This window comes from Babylonia areolata, chromosome 12 (genome assembly GCF_041734735.1).
Source record: "Babylonia areolata isolate BAREFJ2019XMU chromosome 12, ASM4173473v1, whole genome shotgun sequence".
NCBI lineage: Eukaryota > Metazoa > Mollusca > Gastropoda > Neogastropoda > Buccinidae > Babylonia > Babylonia areolata.
The window spans coordinates 15,322,637-15,344,920 of record NC_134887.1 but is presented as its reverse complement, the minus strand read 5'-3'; the positions used below and the strand labels follow the sequence as shown (position 1 = coordinate 15,344,920).

The 22,284-nt window shown below is 45.3% G+C and overlaps 1 protein-coding gene across 1 annotated transcript in view; it reads right to left on the bottom strand.

Moving 5' to 3' along the window:
• LOC143287845 (uncharacterized) overlaps positions 1-21,734 on the bottom strand; it is a 25,965-nt gene extending 4,231 nt beyond the window's left edge. Inside the window, exons 1-8 of the mRNA XM_076596084.1 lie at positions 20,639-21,734; positions 16,010-16,065; positions 13,638-13,825; positions 11,880-12,081; positions 11,051-11,201; positions 10,121-10,224; positions 9,251-9,429; positions 6,071-6,320 (exon numbers count right to left, since the gene is read on the bottom strand). Of these exons, the coding sequence (XP_076452199.1) occupies positions 6,071-6,320; positions 9,251-9,429; positions 10,121-10,224; positions 11,051-11,201; positions 11,880-12,081; positions 13,638-13,825; positions 16,010-16,065; positions 20,639-21,719 (2,211 nt within the window). The 5' untranslated portion in view covers positions 21,720-21,734. The remainder of the gene's footprint in view (positions 1-6,070; positions 6,321-9,250; positions 9,430-10,120; positions 10,225-11,050; positions 11,202-11,879; positions 12,082-13,637; positions 13,826-16,009; positions 16,066-20,638) is intronic.
• Positions 21,735-22,284: the final 550 nt, after the last annotated feature.

Below are 22,284 nucleotides of genomic sequence, written 5' to 3'. Positions count from 1 at the left end.
GCCTGTCAGTAAAATCAGTGTGTATGATATGGAAAAGGACAGCAAAGAACAATCAGTATATTTGTAATGACAATGTCACTAACAATAATTACAATAATGATATTAATAACAATGTTAACAACAACAACAACAATAATAATAATAGTAACAACAACTCATGTCTCTGATGTAAAAAAAACAACACAAAAAACAAAAAAAAACCCCAAAAAACACTTCTAATGTCCAAGGATAGATAATGACAGGAATACTCATCTTCAATATCAAGACTAGATAAAGCTAAGATGATTATATAATAATAATACAAAATACAGTTCTATGTCCAAGAATAGATGAGAGCAATACTCATTCGCAATGTCAAAACTAGATAAAGCTAATTACGTTGATTATAATAAACTTCTGATTTCAGGAATGGACAAGGGCGCTTACATCAATGTCCAGTGTTCAGTATAGACCGGGGTTATTCTATACATTTCCAATGCCAAGAATGTGAAAGAACAAATAGGCTACAGAGACGCACATTGTCAAAAATATACAAAAACAATCATATGGATTTCGAGTTAAAAAACCCCCAAAAAACCAAGGGACAAATACAAAATTTTTCAATGTCAAGAACAGACAAGGAAAATTACATCCGCTAATGTCAAGTATATGTCAGAGTAGTTACGTATTATTTTCCGTGTCAAGAAATGAATGACAATACAACTTTCATGTCACGAAACAGACATGTGTAATTGTGATTATGACGACGATACTGTTGTGTATAAACTGGCGTAACAGTGAGTATGGCGACGATACCGTTGTATATAGACAGGTGTTATAGTGAGTATGACGACGATACTGTTGTATATAGACAGGTGTAATAGTGAGTATGACGACGATACTGTTGCATATAGACAGGTGTAATAGTGAGTATGACGACGATACTGTTGTATATAGACAGGTGTAATAGTGAGTATGACGACGATACTGTTGTATATAGACAGATGCAATAGTGAGTATGACGACGATACTGTTGTATATAGACAGGTGTAATAGTGAGTATGACGACGATACTGTTGTATATAGACAGGTGTAATAGTGAGTATGACGACGATACTGTTGCATATAGACAGGTGTTATAGTGAGTATGACGACGATACTGTTGTATATAGACAGGTGTAATAGTGAGTATGACGACGATACTGTTGTATATAGACAGGTGTAATAGTGAGTATGACGACGATACTGTTGTATGTAGACAGATGTTATAGTGAGTATGACGACGATACTGTTGTATATAGACAGGTGTTATAGTGAGTATGACGACGATACTGTTGTATATAAACAGGTGTAATAGTGAGTATGACGACGATACTGTTGTATATAGACAGGTGTAATAGTGAGTATGACGACGATATTGTTGTATATAGACAGATGCAATAGTGAGTATGACGACGATACTGTTGTATATAGACAGGTGTAATAGTGAGTATGACGACGATACTGTTGTATATAGACAGGTGTAATAGTGAGTATGACGACGATACTGTTGCATATAGACAGGTGTAATAGTCAGTATGACGACGATACTGTTGCATATAGACAGATGTAATAGTGAGTATGACGACGATACTGTTGTATATAGACAGATGCAATAGTGAGTATGACAACGATACTGTTGTATATAGACAGGTGTAATAGTGAGTATGACGACGATACTGTTGTATATAGACAGGTGTAATAGTGAGTATGACGACGATACTGTTGCATATAGACAGGTGTAATAGTGAGTATGACGACGATACCGTTGTATATAGACAGGTGTTATAGTGACCATGACGACTATACCGTTGTGTATAGACAGGTGTAACAGTGAGTATGGCGACGATATCGTTGTATATAGACAGGTGTTATAGTGAGTATGACGACGATACTGTTGTATATAGACAGGTGTAATAGTGAGTATGACGACGATACTGTTGTATATAGACAGGTGTAATAGTGAGTATGACGACGATACTGTTGTATATAGACAGGTATTATAGTGAATATGACGACGATACTGTTGTATATAGACAGGTGTAATAGTGAGTATGACGACGATACTGTTGCATATAGACAGGTGTAATAGTGAGTATGACGACGATACTGTTGTATATAGACAGGTGTAATAGTGAGTATGACGACGATACTGTTGTATATAGACAGGTGTAATAGTGAGTATGACGACGATACTGTTGTATATAGACAGATGTAATAGTGAATATGACGACGGTACCGTTGTATATAAACAGGTGTAATAGTGAATATGACGACGATACTGTTGTATATAGACAAGTGTAAAAGTATGACGATGATACTGTTGTGTATAAACAGGTGTACAAGTATCACACACACACACACACACACACACACACACACATATATATATATATATATATATATATATATATATATATATATATATATATATATATATATATACATGGAGAGAGATAGAGAGTACAAAAATATCTATCTATCTATCTATCTATCTATATATATATATATATATATATATATATATGCGATTCAGTGGAGTAACGTCGCCTGATCGATCCATGCAAACATACATACGTACATACATACATAAACTCAAAGCGGACTCTAGAACGTTTACATTCACTGGGTCGAACTTTTTCCGGAAATCAACGAAGGCTTCATAAACACTGGATTTTCTTTTTTACAAAACATTTTTTGTACGACAGAGTGCAGCGAGAGTATAATCATGACCAATGGTGCCGTATCAAGTGACGGTGCCATATCAAGTGATGGTGCCATATCAAGTGATGGTGCCATATCAAGTGATGATGCCATATCAAGTGATGATGCCATATCAAGTGATGATGCCATATCAAACAATGATGCCATATCAGGCAATGATGTCATATCAAGCAATGATGTCATATCAAACAATGATGTCATATCAAACAATGGTGCCGTATCAAGTGATGATGCCATATCAAGCAATGGTGCCATATCAAGCAATGGTGCCATATCAAGCAATGGTGCCATATCAAGCCATGATGCCATATCAAGTGATGGTGCCATATCAAGCAATGGTGCCATATCAAGCGATAGTGCCATATCAAGCAATGGTGTCATATCAAGTGATGATGCCATATCAAGCAATGATGCCATATCAAACAATGGTGCCATATCAAACAATGGTGTCATATCAAGTGATGATGCCATATCAAACGATGGTACCATATCAAACAATGGTGCCATATCAAACAATGATGCCATATCAAGCAATGGTGCCATATCAAACAATGGTGCCATATCAAACAATGGTGCCATATCGAGCAATGGTGCCATATCAAACAATGATGCCATATCAAACAATGATGCCATATCAAACGATGGTACCATATCAAACAATGGTGCCATATCAAACAATGGTGCCATATCGAGCAATGGTGCCATATCAAACAATGGTGCCATATCGAGCCGTATCAAACAATGATGCCATATCGAGCCATGGTGCTATATCGAGCTCTGAATCCGGCTTGCTCTTCTGCCAAATCTTTATTATCGAGGCTAATAGATAAGCAAGTAACATGCTTTTTAACATCCAGCCCTCGCCCTAAAGAGGGAATAAAGTTAAAGAAGCGAAAATCAGCAAAAAGAAAAAAAAAATCAAAACACAATCAAAATACAAAAATGAGAGAGAGAGAGAGAGAGAGAGAGAGAGAGAGAGAGTACACACTTCAAGTTACGTCAAGATACCATAAAAGAATAAGGGGGAAATTAGATTAAGAAACCACAGACTGCAGTGAAAAAGGTACCCAATCAAATCAAAATATGAGTTCATGACCACCCTCAGAAAAGCTGATAGTTTTAAAGCCAAAATTTGCTGTTGGTGTTGTAATGCGAAATGGAAAATATTATCTGGACGTCCTCAATATTCGTCAAAAATATGGACACTTGAAATACTCAGTGCTGCTCACTCCAAGTTCTTCAGAGATTGATTTCAAACACATATCATGTCTTACTTGGAGTGATGGCCTAGAGGTAACGCGTCCGCCTTGGAAGCGAGAGAATCTGAGCGCGCTGGTTCAAATCACGGCTCAGCCGTCGATATTTTCTCCCCCTCCACTAGACCTTGAGTGGTGGTCTGGACGCTAGTCATTCGGATGAGACGATAAACCGAGGCCCCGTGTGCAGCATTCACTTAGCGCACGTAATAGAACCAACGGCAACAAAAATGTTGTTCCTGGCAAAATTCTGTAGAAAAATCCACTTCGATAGGAAAAACAAATAAAACTGCACACAGGAAAAAAAAGTAAAAAAAAAAGGGTGGCGCTGTAGTATAGCGACGCGCTCTCCCTGGGGAGAGCAGCCCGAATTTCACACAGAGAAATCTGTTGTGATAAAAAGAAATACAAATACAAATACAAACAAATACCTTAATTCACTTTTAGTTCTTCATAGACTGATTTCCAACACACATCGTATCTTTCCTTCATTGACTCCAAGTTCTTCAGAGATTGATTTCCAACACACATCGTATCTTTCCTTAATAATTGACTCCAAGTTCTTCATAGACTGATTTCCAACACACATCGTAACTTTCCTTAATTAACTCCAAGTTCTTCAGAGGTTGATTTCAAATACATTTATCATATCTTTCCTTGATTCACACCAAATTCGACACAGATTGATTTCCAACACATATCATATCTTTCCTTACTTCACTCCAAGTTCTTTAGAGGTTTATTTCCAACATTTTTTTGTTATCATATCTTTCCTTAATTCACTCCACGTTGGACAGGGATCAATTTCCAACACATTTGATCTCTCCTTTTGTTGTAAAGCACACAAGGAAGACGAGCACACACACGACGGGCGCAACAGCCGAGTGGTTAAAGCGATGGACTTTCAATCTGAGGGTCCCGGGTTCGAATCTCGGTAACGGCGCCTAGTGGGTAAAATGTGGAGATTTTTCCGATCTCCCAGGTCAACATATATGCAGACCTGCTAGTGCCTGAACCCCCTTCGTGTGTATAAGCAAGCAGAAGATCAAATACGCACGTTAAAGATCCTGTAATCCATATCAGCAATCGGTGGGTTATGGAAACAACAACATACCCAGCATGCACACCTCCGAAAGCGGAGTATGACTGTATGACTTGTCGTTTCTCTCATTCCCTCTCGCATTGACTGCTGTAACTCTCTATTGTCTGGTTTGCCTGCTTCATCCATTCAGTCCCTTCAGCACATACAAAACTCTGCTGCCCGACTCGTCCTCAGAAAGAAAAGATCTGAGCACGTCACTCCTCTTTTGCAACATCTCCACTGGCTCCTTGTCTCACACAGAATAAAGTACAAGATCAGCACTCCATGTTATAAATGTATTCACAAATCTGCCCCTTACTATCTCTGTGGCTGCCTTCACCTCTACACTCCATCTCGCTCTCTACGATCGGCTTCGGATCCACTCTGTTTACGCATACCCAGATTCAAACACTCAACCGCCGTTCTTACTCTGTCTCTGGACCTTGCAAATGAAATGAACTTCCTCTTTCGCTTCGTCAAGTCTCCGCACTCAGCTCTTTCAAGTCTGGCCTCAAAACCCACCTCTTCCCAAAATAGCCTCCCTTCCCTGCCTCTTCCTTGTCTTCAGTTTCTCCAGTTTTAGAGTAAAGCATGCGTGTGAATGACTGGTGCGAAAGCGCTTTGATTTGTCACTGCACAAGATAATATACCATTATCATTATCATTATTATTACATGGTCGGGTAAAACGGTCGTACACGTAAAAGTCCATTCGTGTAAATACGAGTGAACGTGGGAGTTGCAGCCCACGAACGAGGAAGAAGAACGCACACACACACACACACACACACACACACACACACACACACACACACACACACACACGTGGGCACTTGGTGACCTCACTCGGTGTCATCGCCCACCTCTCTCTGCCCCAGCAGGCAAGTCCTCATGCAGATGAGGCACGCCACACACACCAGCAACACGTACAGATAGAACAGCACCCCTCTCCACCCCCCGCAACCCCCCTCCTCCTCCCCTTCCCCGCTCACCGCCGGACACAGGAAAGCGGGTGGGTGAGAAGGCTCGGAGCATGCTGACGTCACAGTCGCCGTCAACACCCTGTGACGAACTGGGCTTGCTGTGACGTCAGCGCAGTTGTTTGCGTCATTGGGTGCCTTTGCTTTTTCTGTGGCGCGCTCGTCTTCCTCTGTGCAGGTAGGGGCCCCTGGGAGGCGTTGCGTGCTCGTGTTCGGATCCCGGGTAGCTTTGGGTCTGAGGTTGTATCGGGTCCACACGGATCTAAAAAAAAAAAGGAAAATGAGCCAGTGATGAGGTCACCTGATGCACGTGAATGGCTTTTGATGCATTGTTTTGGTGCAGGGTACGACATGACGTACACACTTATTGTGTCATGCTTTCGATGCATTGTTTTGGTGCTGGATGTAACATGACGTACACACTTACTGTGTCATGATTTTGATGCATTGTTTTGGTGCTGGATACGACATGACGTACACACTTACTGTGTCATGCTTTTGATGCATTGGTTTGGTGCTGGATACGACATGACGTACACACTGATCGTGTCATGCTTTTGATGCATTGTTTTGGTGCAGGGTACGACATGACGTACACACTTACTGTGTCATGATTTTGATACATTGTTTCGGTGCTGGATGTAACATGACGTACACACTTACTGTGTCATGCGTTTGATATTGTTTCGGTGCTGGATACGACATGACGTACACACTTACTGTGTCATGATTTTGATACATTGTTTCGGTGCTGGATGTAACATGACGTACACACTTACTGTGTCATGATTTTGATGCATTGTTTTGGTGCTGGATACATGAAGTAAACACTTACTGTGTCATGCTTGTGATACACTGTTTTGGTGCTGGATACGACATGACGTGCACACTGATCGTGTCATGCTTTGGATGCATTGTTTTGGTGCTGGATACGACATGACGTACACACTTACTGTGTCATGCTTTTGATGCATTGGTTTGGTGCTGGATGTAACATGACGTACACACTGATCGTGTCATGCTTTTGATGCATTGTTTTGGTGGTGGATACGACATGACGTATACACTTACTGTGTCATGCTTTTGATGCATTGGTTTGGTGCTGGATACGACATGACGTACACACTGATCGTGTCATGCTTTTGATGCATTGTTTTGGTGGTGGATACGACATGACGTATACACTTACTGTGTCATCTGTTTGGAGTTTAATTAAGGTAAGTTTTGTTTGGAGGAATACACATATAGCATAATTATGCAAGTGATCGACTGTCCGCATGCACGTACATACACATACGCACATAAACACACACACGCACATAAACACGCACACACACACACACACACACACACACACACACACACACACACGTGTGTGCACATACACACGCCTCCTCCCCCCCCCCCCCAACCCCCCCCTTCCCCACACACACACACGCGGACACATACACACACACACACACACACACACACACACACAAGTACACACACACGCGCGCGCACACACTCACACACACACACACACACGCACACACACGCACACACACACACACACACACACACACACACACACACAAACAAACAAACAAACAAACAATCCACCCACGTCCCCCTCACCCTCTCGCCCCCCAGCACCCCCACCCCCCACACACGGCGAACACATGAGGGGGAAAAAGACAAAGATAGATCCTCAAAAAACCAACAAACCCAAAAACAGAGAATAAGCTGAACAACCACCACCACCACCACCACAACAACAACAAAAACAAAACAAAAAAGAACAAAAAGATGACAATAACAGTACACACACACAAGTACACACACACACACACACACACACACACACACACACACACACACACACACACACACAAAACAATGACTGCGAATGTGGTAAGACACAAGAAGAACAAGAACAAGATGGAGGTGATGATAATTATAACAACAATGCTAACGACGGAACAAGCAGAATAAGATGATGATGATGATAACAATAACAACAACAACGACGAGGGCAAAAACAAAACAAAACAATCAAAACAAACTAGAAAGAACAAGAAGATGACGACAGTAACAATTTAAAAAAACAATGATAACGATGACAAATACAAGCAACATTTAAAAAGAAGGTGATGGTGAATACAACAACCAAAGTTTCAGCTTCAGTTTTTCAGTTTCTCAAGGAGGCGTCACTGTGTTCAGACAAATCCATATACGCTACACCACATCCGCTAAGCAGATGCCTGACCAGCTGCATAACCCAACGCGCTTAGTCAGGCCTTGAATGCATGCTTAGTATAGTTGTGTTCAGACCAGAGTGGATTTCTTCCACAGTATTTTTTACCAGAGGGCAACACTCTCGTTGCCGTGGGTTCTATATGCGTGCTGCACACGGGATATTGGTTTATCATCTCATCCGAATGACTCAAGACTCAGTTTGATTTTCCAGCCAAACATGGGAGAAAGGGCGAGAGATGACAACGATAATGACGGGGGGGGAACAAGGAGAAGAAGACAACAACAACAACAACGACGACGCAGACGACAACGGCAACGGCAACAACAACAACAAAAACAACAACAACAACAAAGGTAACGACGGTAAAAAAACAACAAAAAACAAACAAGAAGATGATATCAACGTTAACAATAATAACGACAGTAAAAACCGAGCAAGAACAAGATCATAACACTAACAACAACGACGACGACGACGACGACGACCACAACGGCAACAACAACAACAACAGCAACAACAAAGGTAACGACAGTAAAAGAACGAACAAGAAGATGTTAACAACAACAACAATAACAACGATATTGATGGTAAAAACAAACAAGACTGAAAAATAGACAACAACAACAACGATAACAACAGCAACGAAAACGGCGGAGGAAAAAAAAAACAAGAATAAGAAGACAACAACAACAACAACAACAACGACGACGACGACAACGGCAACGGCAACAACAACAACAATAACAAAGGTAACGACGGAAAAAACAAAAAACGAACAAGAACAAGAAGATGTTAACAACAACAACAACAACAACGATAACAACAACAACAACAACGATAACAACGGTAAAAACAAACACGAAGATGATGACCACCACAACAACAACAACAATAAGGACTCCCAACAGACAGCAGACAGACACGGGAGAGAGGGGGCGTGGCGGGGCAGAGACCTGATGAAGCGAGCGGCATGGGGCCAGGCGTGGGGTCCCTGCAGCCTGTACTGGGCGGGCAGACAGGGCCCCAGCACACAGCGCAGAGCCAGAGACGGCCGGGTCAGCAGCATCCTCCACAGGACGGGCCTCGCTCCGATCTGCTCCGCCACCTCGTCCATGTACTGAACCCAGAACGTCTGCAACACGGGAAGGGAGGGGTGGGGGTGGGGGGTGGGGGGGTGGGGAGGAGGGGCAGGGGGGTTGGGAGGTGGGGGAACTTAAAACTCGTACTCGACAAGTTTTATTCAGTATAAGCCATGTACTGAACAAGCAGCACAAACCTGCAGTGTGTAACGTCACCTCATACGAGCTGTACAAGCCTGCAACGTGTGACGTCACCCTAATACAAGCAGTACCAACCTGCAGTGTGTGACGTCACCTAATAGAAGCAGTACAAGCCTTTAATGTGACGTCACCTAATACAAACAATACAAGCCTGTAACGTGTGACGTCACCCTAACACAAGCAGTGCAAGCCTGCAGTGTATGACATCACCTAACACAAGCAGCACAAACCTGCAATGTGTGACGTCACCTAATACAAGCAGTACAAACCTGCAGTGTGTGACGTCACCTCATACAAGCAGTACAAACCTGCAACGGGTGACGTCACCTAATACAAGCAGTACAAACCTGCAGTGTGTGACGTCACGTGACACAAGCAGTACAAGCCTGCAGTGCGTGACATCACATAATACAAGCAGTACAAACCCGTAGTGTGTGACGTCACCTAACACAAGCAGCACAAACATGCACTGTGTGACGTCACCTAATACAAGCAGTACAAGCCTGCAACGGGTGACGTCACCTAATACAAGCAGCAACAAACCTGCAGTGTGTGACGCCTGGAGCGATAGTAGCGAGAGTCCATCTCTTTCTCTTTTTGCGCGATGTCTTTCTCCATCTTTCCTCTTTCTGGAAGGCGCACTCGGCCTGTGAACGGAAGAGGTGACGACGGTCAGGTGTGTGTGTGTGTGTGTGTGTGTGTGTGTGTGTGTGTGTGTGTCTGTGTGTGTGTGTGTGTATGTGTGTGTGTGTGTGTGTGTGTGTGTGTCTGTGTCTGTGTATGTGTGTGTGTGTGTGTGTGTGTGTGTGTGTGTGTCTGTGTGTCTCTGTGTGTGTGTGTGTGTGGTTCTACCTCTGTGTGTGCATGCATGTATGTATGTATGTATGTATGTATGTATGTAATATACATCTCTCTCTCTCTCTCTCTCTCTCTCTCTCTATATATATATATATATATATATATACATGTATATATATATACATATGTGTGTGTGTGTGCGCGCGCGCGCGTGCGTGTGTGTATGCATGCATATGAGAGAGAGTAAGTGGAAGGGAGGGGGACAAAGAAAGAGCATGTGTGATTTCTTTTTTTTCTTTTTTCTTTTTTTCAAAACTTGACATAAATACAAGAGAGGGACAGACACCGACCAAGAAATGCAAGAGGAAACATAGAAGACTCAGAAAGTCAGGCTACTTGATCAACCTCTGAAATAAGTCACACACACCCCTTCACCCACTCCCCATCCCACCCACCGAAACACACACACACACACACACACACACACACACACACACACACACACACACACACACAGATAGAAGAAGGTTAAAAAAAATAATAATAATTAAAAAAAGAAAAAAAAGAAAAACTGGACAGAAAGATGCAACAACCGACACACAGAGAGACAAAGAGACAGACACAAAGATAAAGTGAAGCAGACAGACAGACAGACAGACAGACAGATGAACTGACCGATCATGAGAGAGGCGAACCAGCGACACTGGAGCTCAGAGATGGGCATGACGGCACCAATGGCTTGCACCAGACCAATCACAGCCAGCGTTGCATGCGGCAGGTGCGGCGGAAACACGTATTTGTACAGCTTCACGCGGTTGTCAATCACCTGACGTCATGACACAGTGGTGTCAGTTAGAAACGCCCCTATCTCTACCCCTTAGGAAAATCGGGGGGCGGGAATGCAGAGGACATTTTCAACCCATTTTACACCGAAACGCAAACACGTAAACGCACCAGACATTCAAGCTACTGCGAGACCTTACATACACACGTGCAAAGAATTAATTAATGATGTAATCCATTTTGGACTCACAGGATATATTTCAGAATTCAAACACATTAAGATCACAACAAACTATGCGTAAAATATCTCTATCTCTCTGTCTGTCGCTCACTCATTTCATTTGCCTGAAGAAAAGCCTGTGGCTCGATACGTCGCCTCTTTTATCCCATGTTAGTCGACTATTACCAAGATTATTTTTAGTCTACCTCTTACTATGCGTAAAATATCAAAACCAAGACTGAGCACAATCATACCATCATCCATCGTAGGATAATCAGGACTGTAAATCAGCATAATCATTAGGGTGGGGGTGTTCCATGCTGATTTATGAATTATCTTCTATTATCAGTCATAGTCTCTGCGAAAACATTTTTCATGGGAAATTGCTACTACGTCGCAAGTCTGTGACTGCTGCATCGACATTCAATCTCTTCTCCCCCTCTCCCCCCCCCCCCCCCCTCACCCCCCCCCCACACACACCCACCGCCCCCACACACACACCTGCAAGACTTTAGGATCGACAAAGTCCAGCCGGTAGTCATATCCGGTGGCCATGATGATGACGTCAACTTCCTGCACGTGGCCGTCCGTGAACTGCACGGCCCGCGGAAGGATCCTGCTGACGTCAGCTCGCACCTGCACGCGCTGCGTCATGAGGTGAAAGGGCAACTCGTCGTTGATGGTCGGGTGGGCGGATAACAGACTGGAAGAGTTAAAAAAAAAAAAAAAAAGAAAAAGAAAAAAAAGAAAAAAACGAATATGAATTTGAACTTGAAGTTGTGTACCCTGTGAATGGAGAGAGTTACCACTCTACTATTTCCGAATATGAATGATTAAATGAATGAACAAACAAATGGAAACAGCGAGTGATTGAAATTGAAGTGTGTGTGTGTGTGTGTGTGTGTGTGTGTGTTTGAGGGAGAAACGCAGCTCAGCGCAGCACAACGCAGCTCCGTACAGCACAGCACAGCACATAGATTAAGGCAACACAGCACAGTAAAACACAACACAGAACAACACACAGACCAACACAACACAACACCAGCACAACACAGTACACCACAACAGAACAACACAACACAGCACAACACAAATACCTACCGGTACCCATCCCTCCTATATTTTTTTCCCCTTTCTTGTTCAAACCAGACCCTGCATTATCATTTCCACAGGTGCAAAACACCAACACACCTACTCGTGTAAGCAAGATATCTATCATGTGCTCGCAATGTATCGCCAGGCAGATGCCTGACCAGCAGCATAACCCAACAGGCTTCTTCATACCTTAAGAGCATGTATATATCTGTGTACCTATCGGAGTGGATTTCTGCAACATAATTTTGCCAGAGGACAACGCTCTTGTTGCCATGGGTGCAAAAGTGCGTGCTGCATGAAGGACCTCGATTTATCGTCTCATCTGAATGGTTGGAAGCTCACTTTGATTTTGCAGTCAAATTCGGGAGATAAGGACGACAGCGGGATTCGAACCCAGACTCTCACGGACACTGTATTGGCAGATGAGCGTCTTAACCATTCTCCCACCTGAGCCCTGAGTGCCGAGTCCTACTGGTGTCATGGATTGAACCCAGTCTGCCATGGTCTGTCCAGCAGTTGGCCTGCCGCTCACTCAAAAACACAGCACATCACAGCGCAGCACAGCACAGCACGGCACAGCACAGCACGGCACGGCACAGCACAGCACACACAGCACGGAACGGCACGACACGGCACGGCACAGCACGGCACGGCACAGCACGGCACAGCACAGCACAGCACAGCACGGCACAGCACAGCACAGCACGGCACAGCACAGCACAGCACAGCACGGCACAGCACGGCACAGCACAGCACGGCACAGCACAGCACAGCACAGCACGGCACAGCACGGCACAGCACAGCACGGCACAGCACAGCACGGCACAGCACGGCACAGCACAGCACGGCACAGCACAGCACGGCACAGCACAGCACGGCACGGCACAGCACAGCACGGCACAGCACAGCACAGCACGGCACGGCACAGCACATTTTTAATTTAATGTTTCACACAACGCAACACGATACGACACAAACACAACACAAAATAACATAGCAAATCACAGTACAACACAAAACAAACCTACACCACAAACACACCAAACCATAGCACACCACACCACACCACACCAAACCAAATCAAACCACATCACACACCACACCACACCACACCACACACCACACACCAAGCCACACCACACCACACCACACCACAGCACCCACCGATGGCGGGGTTTGATCCCCAGCCTGTCGTGGTCCATCCTGCAGTTGGCCTGTCGCTCCACCAACCACTGCAGGAGGGAGGAGGGGAGGGAGGCCATGGCCCGGCAGTTGGCCACCATGTCTGCGGGGACCCCCCACGTCACTGACCGGGACAGCACCCAGGACCCTCTCCTGGTGCTCAGGTACACCTGTGTGTCGGGTGGACACCCGGCGTGACACCCGGATCAGTGCCAAGTCAACGTACGGAGCGACGCAGCGCCAGTTAAGGTGCAACATGGTGATATACAATACAGTACAATACAGCGCCAGTAAGGTGCAATATAGTGATATACAATACAGTACAATACAGCGCCAGTTAAGGTGCAATATAGTGGTATACAATACAGTACAATACAGCGCCAGTTAAGGTGCAATATAGTGGTATACAATACAGTACAATACAGCGCCAGTTAAGGTGCAACATGGTGATATACAATACAGTACAATACAGCGCCAGTTAAGGTGCAACATGGTGATATACAATACAGCGCAATACAGCGCCAGTAATGTGCAACATAGTTATATACAATACAGTACAATACAGCGCCAGTTAAGGTGCAACATGGTGATATACAATACAGTACAATACAGCGCCAGTAAGGTGCAACATAGTGATATACAATACAGTACAATACAGCGCCAGTAAGGTGCAACATAGTGATATACAATACAATACAATATAGCGCCAGTAAGGTGCAACATAGTGATATACATTACAGTACAATACAGCGCCAGTAAGGTGCAACATGGTGATATACAATACAGCACAATACAGCGCCAGTAATGTGCAACATAGTGGTATACATTACAGTACAATACAGCGCCAGTAAGGTGCAACATAGTGATATACAATACAGCACAATACAGCGCCAGTAATGTGCAACATAGTGGTATACATTACAGTACAATACAGCGCCAGTAAGGTGCAATATAGTGATATACAATACAGCGCAATACAGCGCCAGTAATGTGCAACATAGTGGTATACAATACAGTACAATACAGCGCCAGTAATGTGCAACACAGTGCAGTAAAGTGCAAACAATAATATACAAACAGTGCAACACAGTGCCAGAACAGTAAAACACAGTGATCTACAATGCAGTACAATACAGCGCCAGTAAAGTGCAACACAATGCAGTAAAGTGCAGGTAGAATACAATACAGTGATATACAATGCAGTAAAATACAGTGCCAGTAAAATGCAGCACAGTGCAGTGAAGTCCAACAACGTGCATTAGAGTGCAACACAGTACAGTAAAGTACAACACAGCGACAGTAGAGTGCAACACAGTGCAGTAAAATACAATACAGTGATATACAATGCAGTAAAATACAGCACCAGTAAAGTGCAACACAGAGTAGTAAAGTGCAACACCAGTAAAGTGCAACACACCACCAGTAGAGTGCAAAACAGTGCAGTAGAGTGCAAAACAGTGCAGTAGAGTGCAACACCGCACCAGCTGAGTGCAACACAGCACCAGTAGAGTGCAACACAGTGCAGTACAATACAGTACAAGACAGTGTCAGTAAAATACAATAAGGTAGACACAGTGCCAGTAAAGGTAAAACAAAGTACAGCACAGTTCCAGTAAATTAGTAATACAGTACAATAGAGTGCAGTAAAGTGCAATACAATACAGTGTCAGCAAAACAAAGTACAATACAGCGCAATAAAGTACAAAAAGAATACAACACCGTGCCAGAAACGTGCAATGCATGTAAAGTACAATCAAATACAATACAGTACCAGTAAGTAAAGTACAACACAGTGCAGTGTTAAAGTTCAATACAGCGCGCGTGAAGGAACAATAAGGTACAATTCTGTGCCAGTAAAGTACATCACAGTAACAGCAGAGTGAAATGCAGTACAATACAATGCGTGTGAAGTAACAGTACAGCGCAACACAGCACAGTAAAGTACACCGCCGTGCAGTAATGTTCAAATACATTACAATACAGGGCAGTAAAGTACATTACAGTGCCAGTGAAATATAATTCAATGCAGCACGGCAAGGCAAGGCAAGGCGAGGCGAGGCAAGGCAAGTCAAGGCAAGGCAAGGCAAGGCAAGGAGTTCATTTCGTGTGCCCCCTGGGGGAAAAAAGGGGTAGTGGGAGCTGGTTTGGTTTGGGGGGAAGAAGATCACCTAAAATATAACTAAGTAAATAATACTAATAGTAGCACCTTACAGCAAAGAAACAAACTCAAGAGAGAGAGAGAGGGGGGGGGGGAGGGGGGGGGAGAGAGGATTACTTCACGGTTCAGAAACAAAACTTCAAAGAAGGAAAGTCGAAAGGGGAAGCACTCTGAGGCATTTTCTGCTACGAGTTACCTGCCGTGCCGTCTTGGCCAGGTCTGAAGCGATGTCGACAGCCGAGTTGCCCACCCCTGTCCGAGAACCAGAAAATATCACAGGTTAAAATGTGACCCAGATCCGTGTTTTACGTGTCCCCTCCCCCCACCCCCCCCTCCCCCCGACCCCTCTCCCCTCTCCTCCTCTCCTCCCACCCACACCCCTCTCTCCGTTCAGAACTCGTGGAAGAATTTGTAAAACAATATAAACTCTCTCTCTCTCTCTCTCTCTCTCTCTCTCTCTCTCTCTCTCTAGTACGAGTTTTTAGTAAGAGCTTCTACACGATAACCTTTTTCGTTTGCTCTCTAACAACGTGTGAACAGGGAAGAAAGCTCGGAAGTATTCGTATATATTAGCGTGCATATACATGTGTGCGTAAGTGAGTGTGTGTGTGTGTGTGTGTGTGTGTGTGTGTGTGTGTGTGTGTGTGTGTGTGTGTGTGTGTGTGTGTGAGACAGAGAAACAGAGACAGACAAAAACGTGAAACAGGCAAAGAGAAAGAGACAGAGGCAGAGAGATGTATATCACTATTGCACCAGCATGGATTAGGTGGTCAGAGGATAAGTCATCGTATTGCACCAGTGTGGATTAGGTGGTCAAAGTTTAAGTCGTTGTATTGCACCAGTGTGGATTAGGTGGTCAAAGTTTAAGTCATCGTATTGCACCAGTGTGGATTAGGTGGTCAAAGTTTAAGTCATCGTATTGCACCAGCGTGGATTAGGCGTTCAAAGTTTAAGTCATCGTATTGCACCAGCGTGGATTAGGCGTTCAAAGTTTAAGTCATCGTATTGCACCAGTGTGGATTAGGTGGTCAGAGGATAAGTCATCGTACTGCACCAGCGTGGATTAGGTGGTCAAAGTTTAAGTCATCGTATTGCACCAGTGTGGATTAGGTGGTCAAAGGATAAGTCATCGTATTGCACCAGTATGGATTAGGTGGTCAAAGTTTAAGTCATCGTACTGCACCAGCGTGGATTAGGTGGTCAAAGGATAAGTCATCGTATTGCACCAGTATGGATTAGGTGGTCAAAGTTTAAGTCATCGTACTGCACCAGCGTGGATTAGGTGGTCAAAGGATAAGTCATCGTATTGCACCAGTATGGATTAGGTGGTCAAAGTTTAAGTCGTTGTATTGCACCAGTGTGGATTAGGTGGTCAAAGTTTAAGTCATTGTATTGCACCAGTGTGGATTAGGTGGTCAAAGTTTAAGTCGTTGTATTGCACCAGTATGGATTAGGTGGTCAAAGTTTAAGTCGTTGTATTGCACCAGTATGGATTAGGTGGTCAAAGTTTAAGTCGTCGTATTGCACCAGTGTGGATTTGGTGGTGAAAGGATAAAAGTCACCGTCAAAAAAGAGAAGTGAAATAAACGGTATTCATGATGAATCAGATAATATATTTTTGTTTAAATCATATCAAAACAACACTAACAATCACCACCACCGCGTACCAGTGTGTATCCTTTACAAGCAGCTGTCAATCTCAAACGGCAAGAGCGCATTATTTGTATTTGTATTTCTTTTTATCACAACAGATTTCTCTGTGTGAAATTCGGGCTGCTCTCCCCAGGGAGAGCGCGTCGCTACACTACAGCGCCACCCATTTTTTGTATTTTTTCCTGCATGCAGTTTTATTTGTTTTTCCTATCGATGTGGATTTTTCTACAGAATTTTGCCAGGAACAACCCTTTTGTTGCCGTGGGTTCTTTTACGTGCGCTAAGTGCATGCTGCACACGGGACCTCGGTTTATCGTCTCATCCGAATGACTAGCGTCCAGACCACCACTCAAGGTCTAGTGGAGGGGAGGGGGAGAAAATATCGGCGGCTGAACCATGATTCGAACCAGCGCGCTCAGATTCTCTCGCTTCCTAGGCGGACGCGTTACCTCTAGGCCATCACTCCACATTACAGTTAGTACTTACAGAATAAATCAACGTCAATGCAAACCATAATTTCTAAACATACTCGCTCCATTGGAACAAAGCTTCTGTTATCATTATTGCTGCTAAAACAGCGCCCATATTCTGAGCGCTTCACAGTGATTTGCACAACAGGCTGCCTGCCTGGGAAGGACCAACTGACACCTGCCTATAGTTTAGGCAACTCATCGTTCGTTTCCTGTGTGATTCAACCAGGCTTTCAATCGCAAGCACGTACACGCATGTATGATAAAAGAGTGGATTTTTGTTCAGAATATTGCCATGGGCAACCGTTTTGTTGTCAAGGGTTTCATTTACGTGCGCTAAATGCATGCTGCATACGGAACCTCGGTTTATCGTCTCATCCGAAAAAGACTAGCGTCTAGACCACCCCTCAGATTTTGGTGGAGGGAAAAAAACAAAACAAAAAAAACTGGCGAGTGTGGGGTCGATCCCACGCGCTAAGATTTTCTCGGTTCCTTTGCGGACGCGTAACCACTGGGCCACCCCCACGTCATACAGGAACACTACAGTCGTCCACGTCAGCATGTCTCAAGACTGCTGCATACTTTGGGGGATGTGTGAGTGTTGTCTGTGCCTGCTGATTCACGTCAGCATGTCTCAGACTGCTGCATTCTTTGGGGGATGTGTGAGTGTTGTCTGTGCCTGGTCCACGTCAGCATGTCTCAAGACTGCTGCATACTTTGGGGGATGTGTGAGTGTTGTCTGTGCCTGGTCCACATCAGCATGTCTCCAGACTGCTGCATACTTTGGGGGATGTGTGAGTGTTGTCTGTGCCTGCTGATTCACGTCAGCATGTCTCAAGAATGCTGCATTCTTTGGGGGATGTGTGAGTGTTGTCTGTGCCTGGTCCACGTCAGCATGTCTCAAGACTGCTGCATACTTTGGGGGATGTGTGAGTGTTGTCTGTGCCTGGTCCACGTCAGCATGTCTCAAGACTGCTGCATACTTTGGGGGATGTGTGAGTGTTGTCTGTGCCTGGTCCACATCAGCATGTCTCAAGACTGCTGCATACTTTGGGGGATGTGTGAGTGTTGTCTGTGCCTGCTGATTCACGTCAGCATGTCTCAGACTGCTGCATTCTTTGGGGGATGTGTGAGTGTTGTCTGTGCCTGGTCCACGTCAGCATGTCTCCAGACTGCTGCATACTTTGGGTGATCTGTAAGTGTTGCCTGTGCCTGGTCCACGCCAGCATGTCTCCAGACTGCTGCATACTTTGGGGGATGTGTGAGTGTTGTCTGTGCCTGGTCCACGTCAGCATGTCTCCAAACTGCTGCATACTTTGGGGGATGTGTGAGTGTTGTCTGTGCCTGGTCCACGTCAGCATGTCTCAAGACTGCTGCATACTTTGGGGGATGTGTGAGTGTTGTCTGTGCCTGGTCCACGTCAGCATGTCTCCAGACTGCTGCATACTTTGGGGGATGTGTGAGTGTTGTCTGTGCCTGGTCCACGTCAGCATGTCTCAAGACTGCTGCATACTTTGGGGGATGTGTGAGTGTTGTCTGTGCCTGGTCCACGTCAGCATGTCTCAAGACTGCTGCATACTTTGGGGGATGTGTGAGTGTTGTCTGTGCCTGGTCCACGTCAGCATGTCTCAAGACTGCTGCATTCTTTGGGGGATGTGTGAGTGTTGTCTGTGCCTGGTCCACGTCAGCATGTCTCAAGACTGCTGCATTCTTTGGGTGATCTGTGAGTGTTGTCTGTGTGGAGTGGAGGTCCGTGGGGCCTGAAGGAACGATGGGGTGGGGGTGGGGGGGTGCTGGGGGCTTGGGGGGTGGGGGTGGAGGAGGTCTTTGTAAGCGGAAGGAGGTCACAACAAAGGCGTGAAGAAAGACGCCACGGGTAATGTCCAATTTCAGCATCATTAATCATTGCACCTGTTGGTTGCATTTCCAAGTTTTGTGGGATGAAAAAACGGAAAAGCAAGATGGATGGCACGATAGTTTAGTGACTGAATCCGCATTAAAAAAAAAGAAAGTAAAATAACGTACAAAGTAAGAGTTCAATTCCAACTAAAAATGGGTTACAACACATCGTTTCAAGCATGCACAAACATTGCCGGTAAAATAGGTGCAATAATTCAGGATACCCAAAATTGAGTAAAATAACGTACTTCAAATCCAACCTTAACTGAGTTTCAACTTATCGTTTCATACATGCACAAACATCGCCGGTAAAATAGGTGCATTAATTCAGGATGCTAAACTTGGACTTTGTACTGTATTTGTATTTGTATTTCTCTTATTGTCACAACAGATCTCTCTGTGTGAAATTCAGGCTGCTCTCCCCAGGGAGAGCGCGTCGCTACACTCAGAACGCCACCCATTATTTTGTTGTTGTTTTTTCCTGCCTGCAATTTAATTGTTTTCCAATCCAAGTGGGTTTTTCTACAGAATTTTGCCATGGACAACCCTTTTGTTGCCGTGGGTTCTTTTACGTGCGCTAAATGCATGCTGCACACGGGACTTCGGTTTATCGTCTCACCCGAATGACACGTCCAGACCACCATTCAAGGTCAAGTGGAGGGGGAGAAAATACTGGCAACTGCCGGTGTGATTCGAACTAGTGCGCTCAGATTCTCTCGCTTCCTATGCGGACGCGTTACCTCCAGGCTAACATTCCACGTAGCGGCTGCCCGCCGGATAGTCCCAGAGTGCTCCAGACTCACCGATGACGAGGACGCGACGTCCCCGGTAAGGCTCGGGCCGTTTGTAGTCCTGCGAGTGGAGGACCTGACCCTGGAAGTCGGCCATGCCCGGGAAGTGGGGCACGTAGGGCACGGTGTGGTGCCCCGTGCAGATCATCACGCCGTCATAGACCTCTGTAACTTCCCGGCATGCACTTCCACTTTCCTCTTCCGCTTCCTGTCGCCTGGGTCTGTCTGCTTCTTCTTCCTCTTTCGGTTCCTGTGGCGCTGCTGTGTCTTCCTCTTCCGGTTCCTGTGGCGCTGCAGTGTCTTCCTCTTCCGGTTCCTGTGGCGCTGCAGTGTCTTCCTCTTCCGGTTTCCGTGGCGCTGCTGTGTCTTCCTCTTCCGGTTCCTGTAGCGTTCCTGTGTTATTTTGTTCTGGTGATGCCTGATATGAGATTCTAGCATAACTGCTTCGTCCGTTTGCCCAGTTCGGGTCGTTCTCTTTGTTCGGGCGTGGTCCAGTATTTCGGGTGTTCGTTTTGCATTGGTCAGGCGTCGCCCCTGTGCCGTTGGTCTGTAGTCTGCCGCTTGCCGTTTCTCTGTCCGTGTCTTTGCTTTGGGCGGCCGCTCTTTCCCTCCCGTTTGGCGTGAAGCAGTTTGCTGTTGTTCCTTGGTCGGTGGTGTTGCTTTGGTCTGTTGTCGGTTCTGTGCCATTCAGTTTCCAGCTGTCTGCTGCTCCTAGGTCTTTCTCTTTGTGCTGGTCATCGTGATTGTTCATTTGCTCCACATTGCACTGGTCTTTGCCTTTCACTGTATCGTTCACCCCCTCTTTCAACTCGCCGTGAAGCTTGTCGCCGCCATTCTCAGCCCGCCGGCACGAATGGAGCTCCGCGCATTTCACGGGGCAGGTTTTGTGAGCATGCTGCACGTACGTCACCGTCCATCGCCCCGTGACGTCATAGTCCTCTGCCCGGCGAATGTGACGCACTTCTGCGTTGAACCGGATGTGAGGCAGGAGGCGGAAGTGCTGGGCGTACATCCGGAAGTAGGCCATGACGTGGGCGTGCGGCAGGAAGTGCGGGAAGTGGGAGGGGACTGGGAAGTCACTGAAGGCCGTCATCTCTCTGCACGTGTTGATGACCAGGCTGTGGTAGATGCCGGCTGTGCCCGGGGCTGGAGGGTCCGGGGAGTAGTTCCACAGGCCCCCGATGTCCAGGGTTTTCTCCAGGCACACGGGCAGCACGTGCTCCTCCAGGCACGCCTTGATGGCCGTCAGGCCGCTGCACCCCGCACCCACGATCAGGACCCGCTTCTTGGGCTCCGCCATTGTGGCTGGACACATACACAGACAGACACACAGATGTACGCACAGACACACACACACACACACACACACACACACACTATCACACACACTAACACACACACAAACACACACATGCAACTTTCGCATATATGCACACACACACACACACACACACACACACACACACACACACACACACACACACACAAACACACACTCAGACAGTGAGAAAGAAAGAAAGAAATGGGGTGGGTGTTGTGTGGTGGACTATTTAACTCTTACTCATAAACCCTTTAAAGAAAATAATGACAAAAAGACAGAAAGAAAGTATATTAAAAAAGTAAATTAAATAATAATAATAATAATAACTTACTCATAA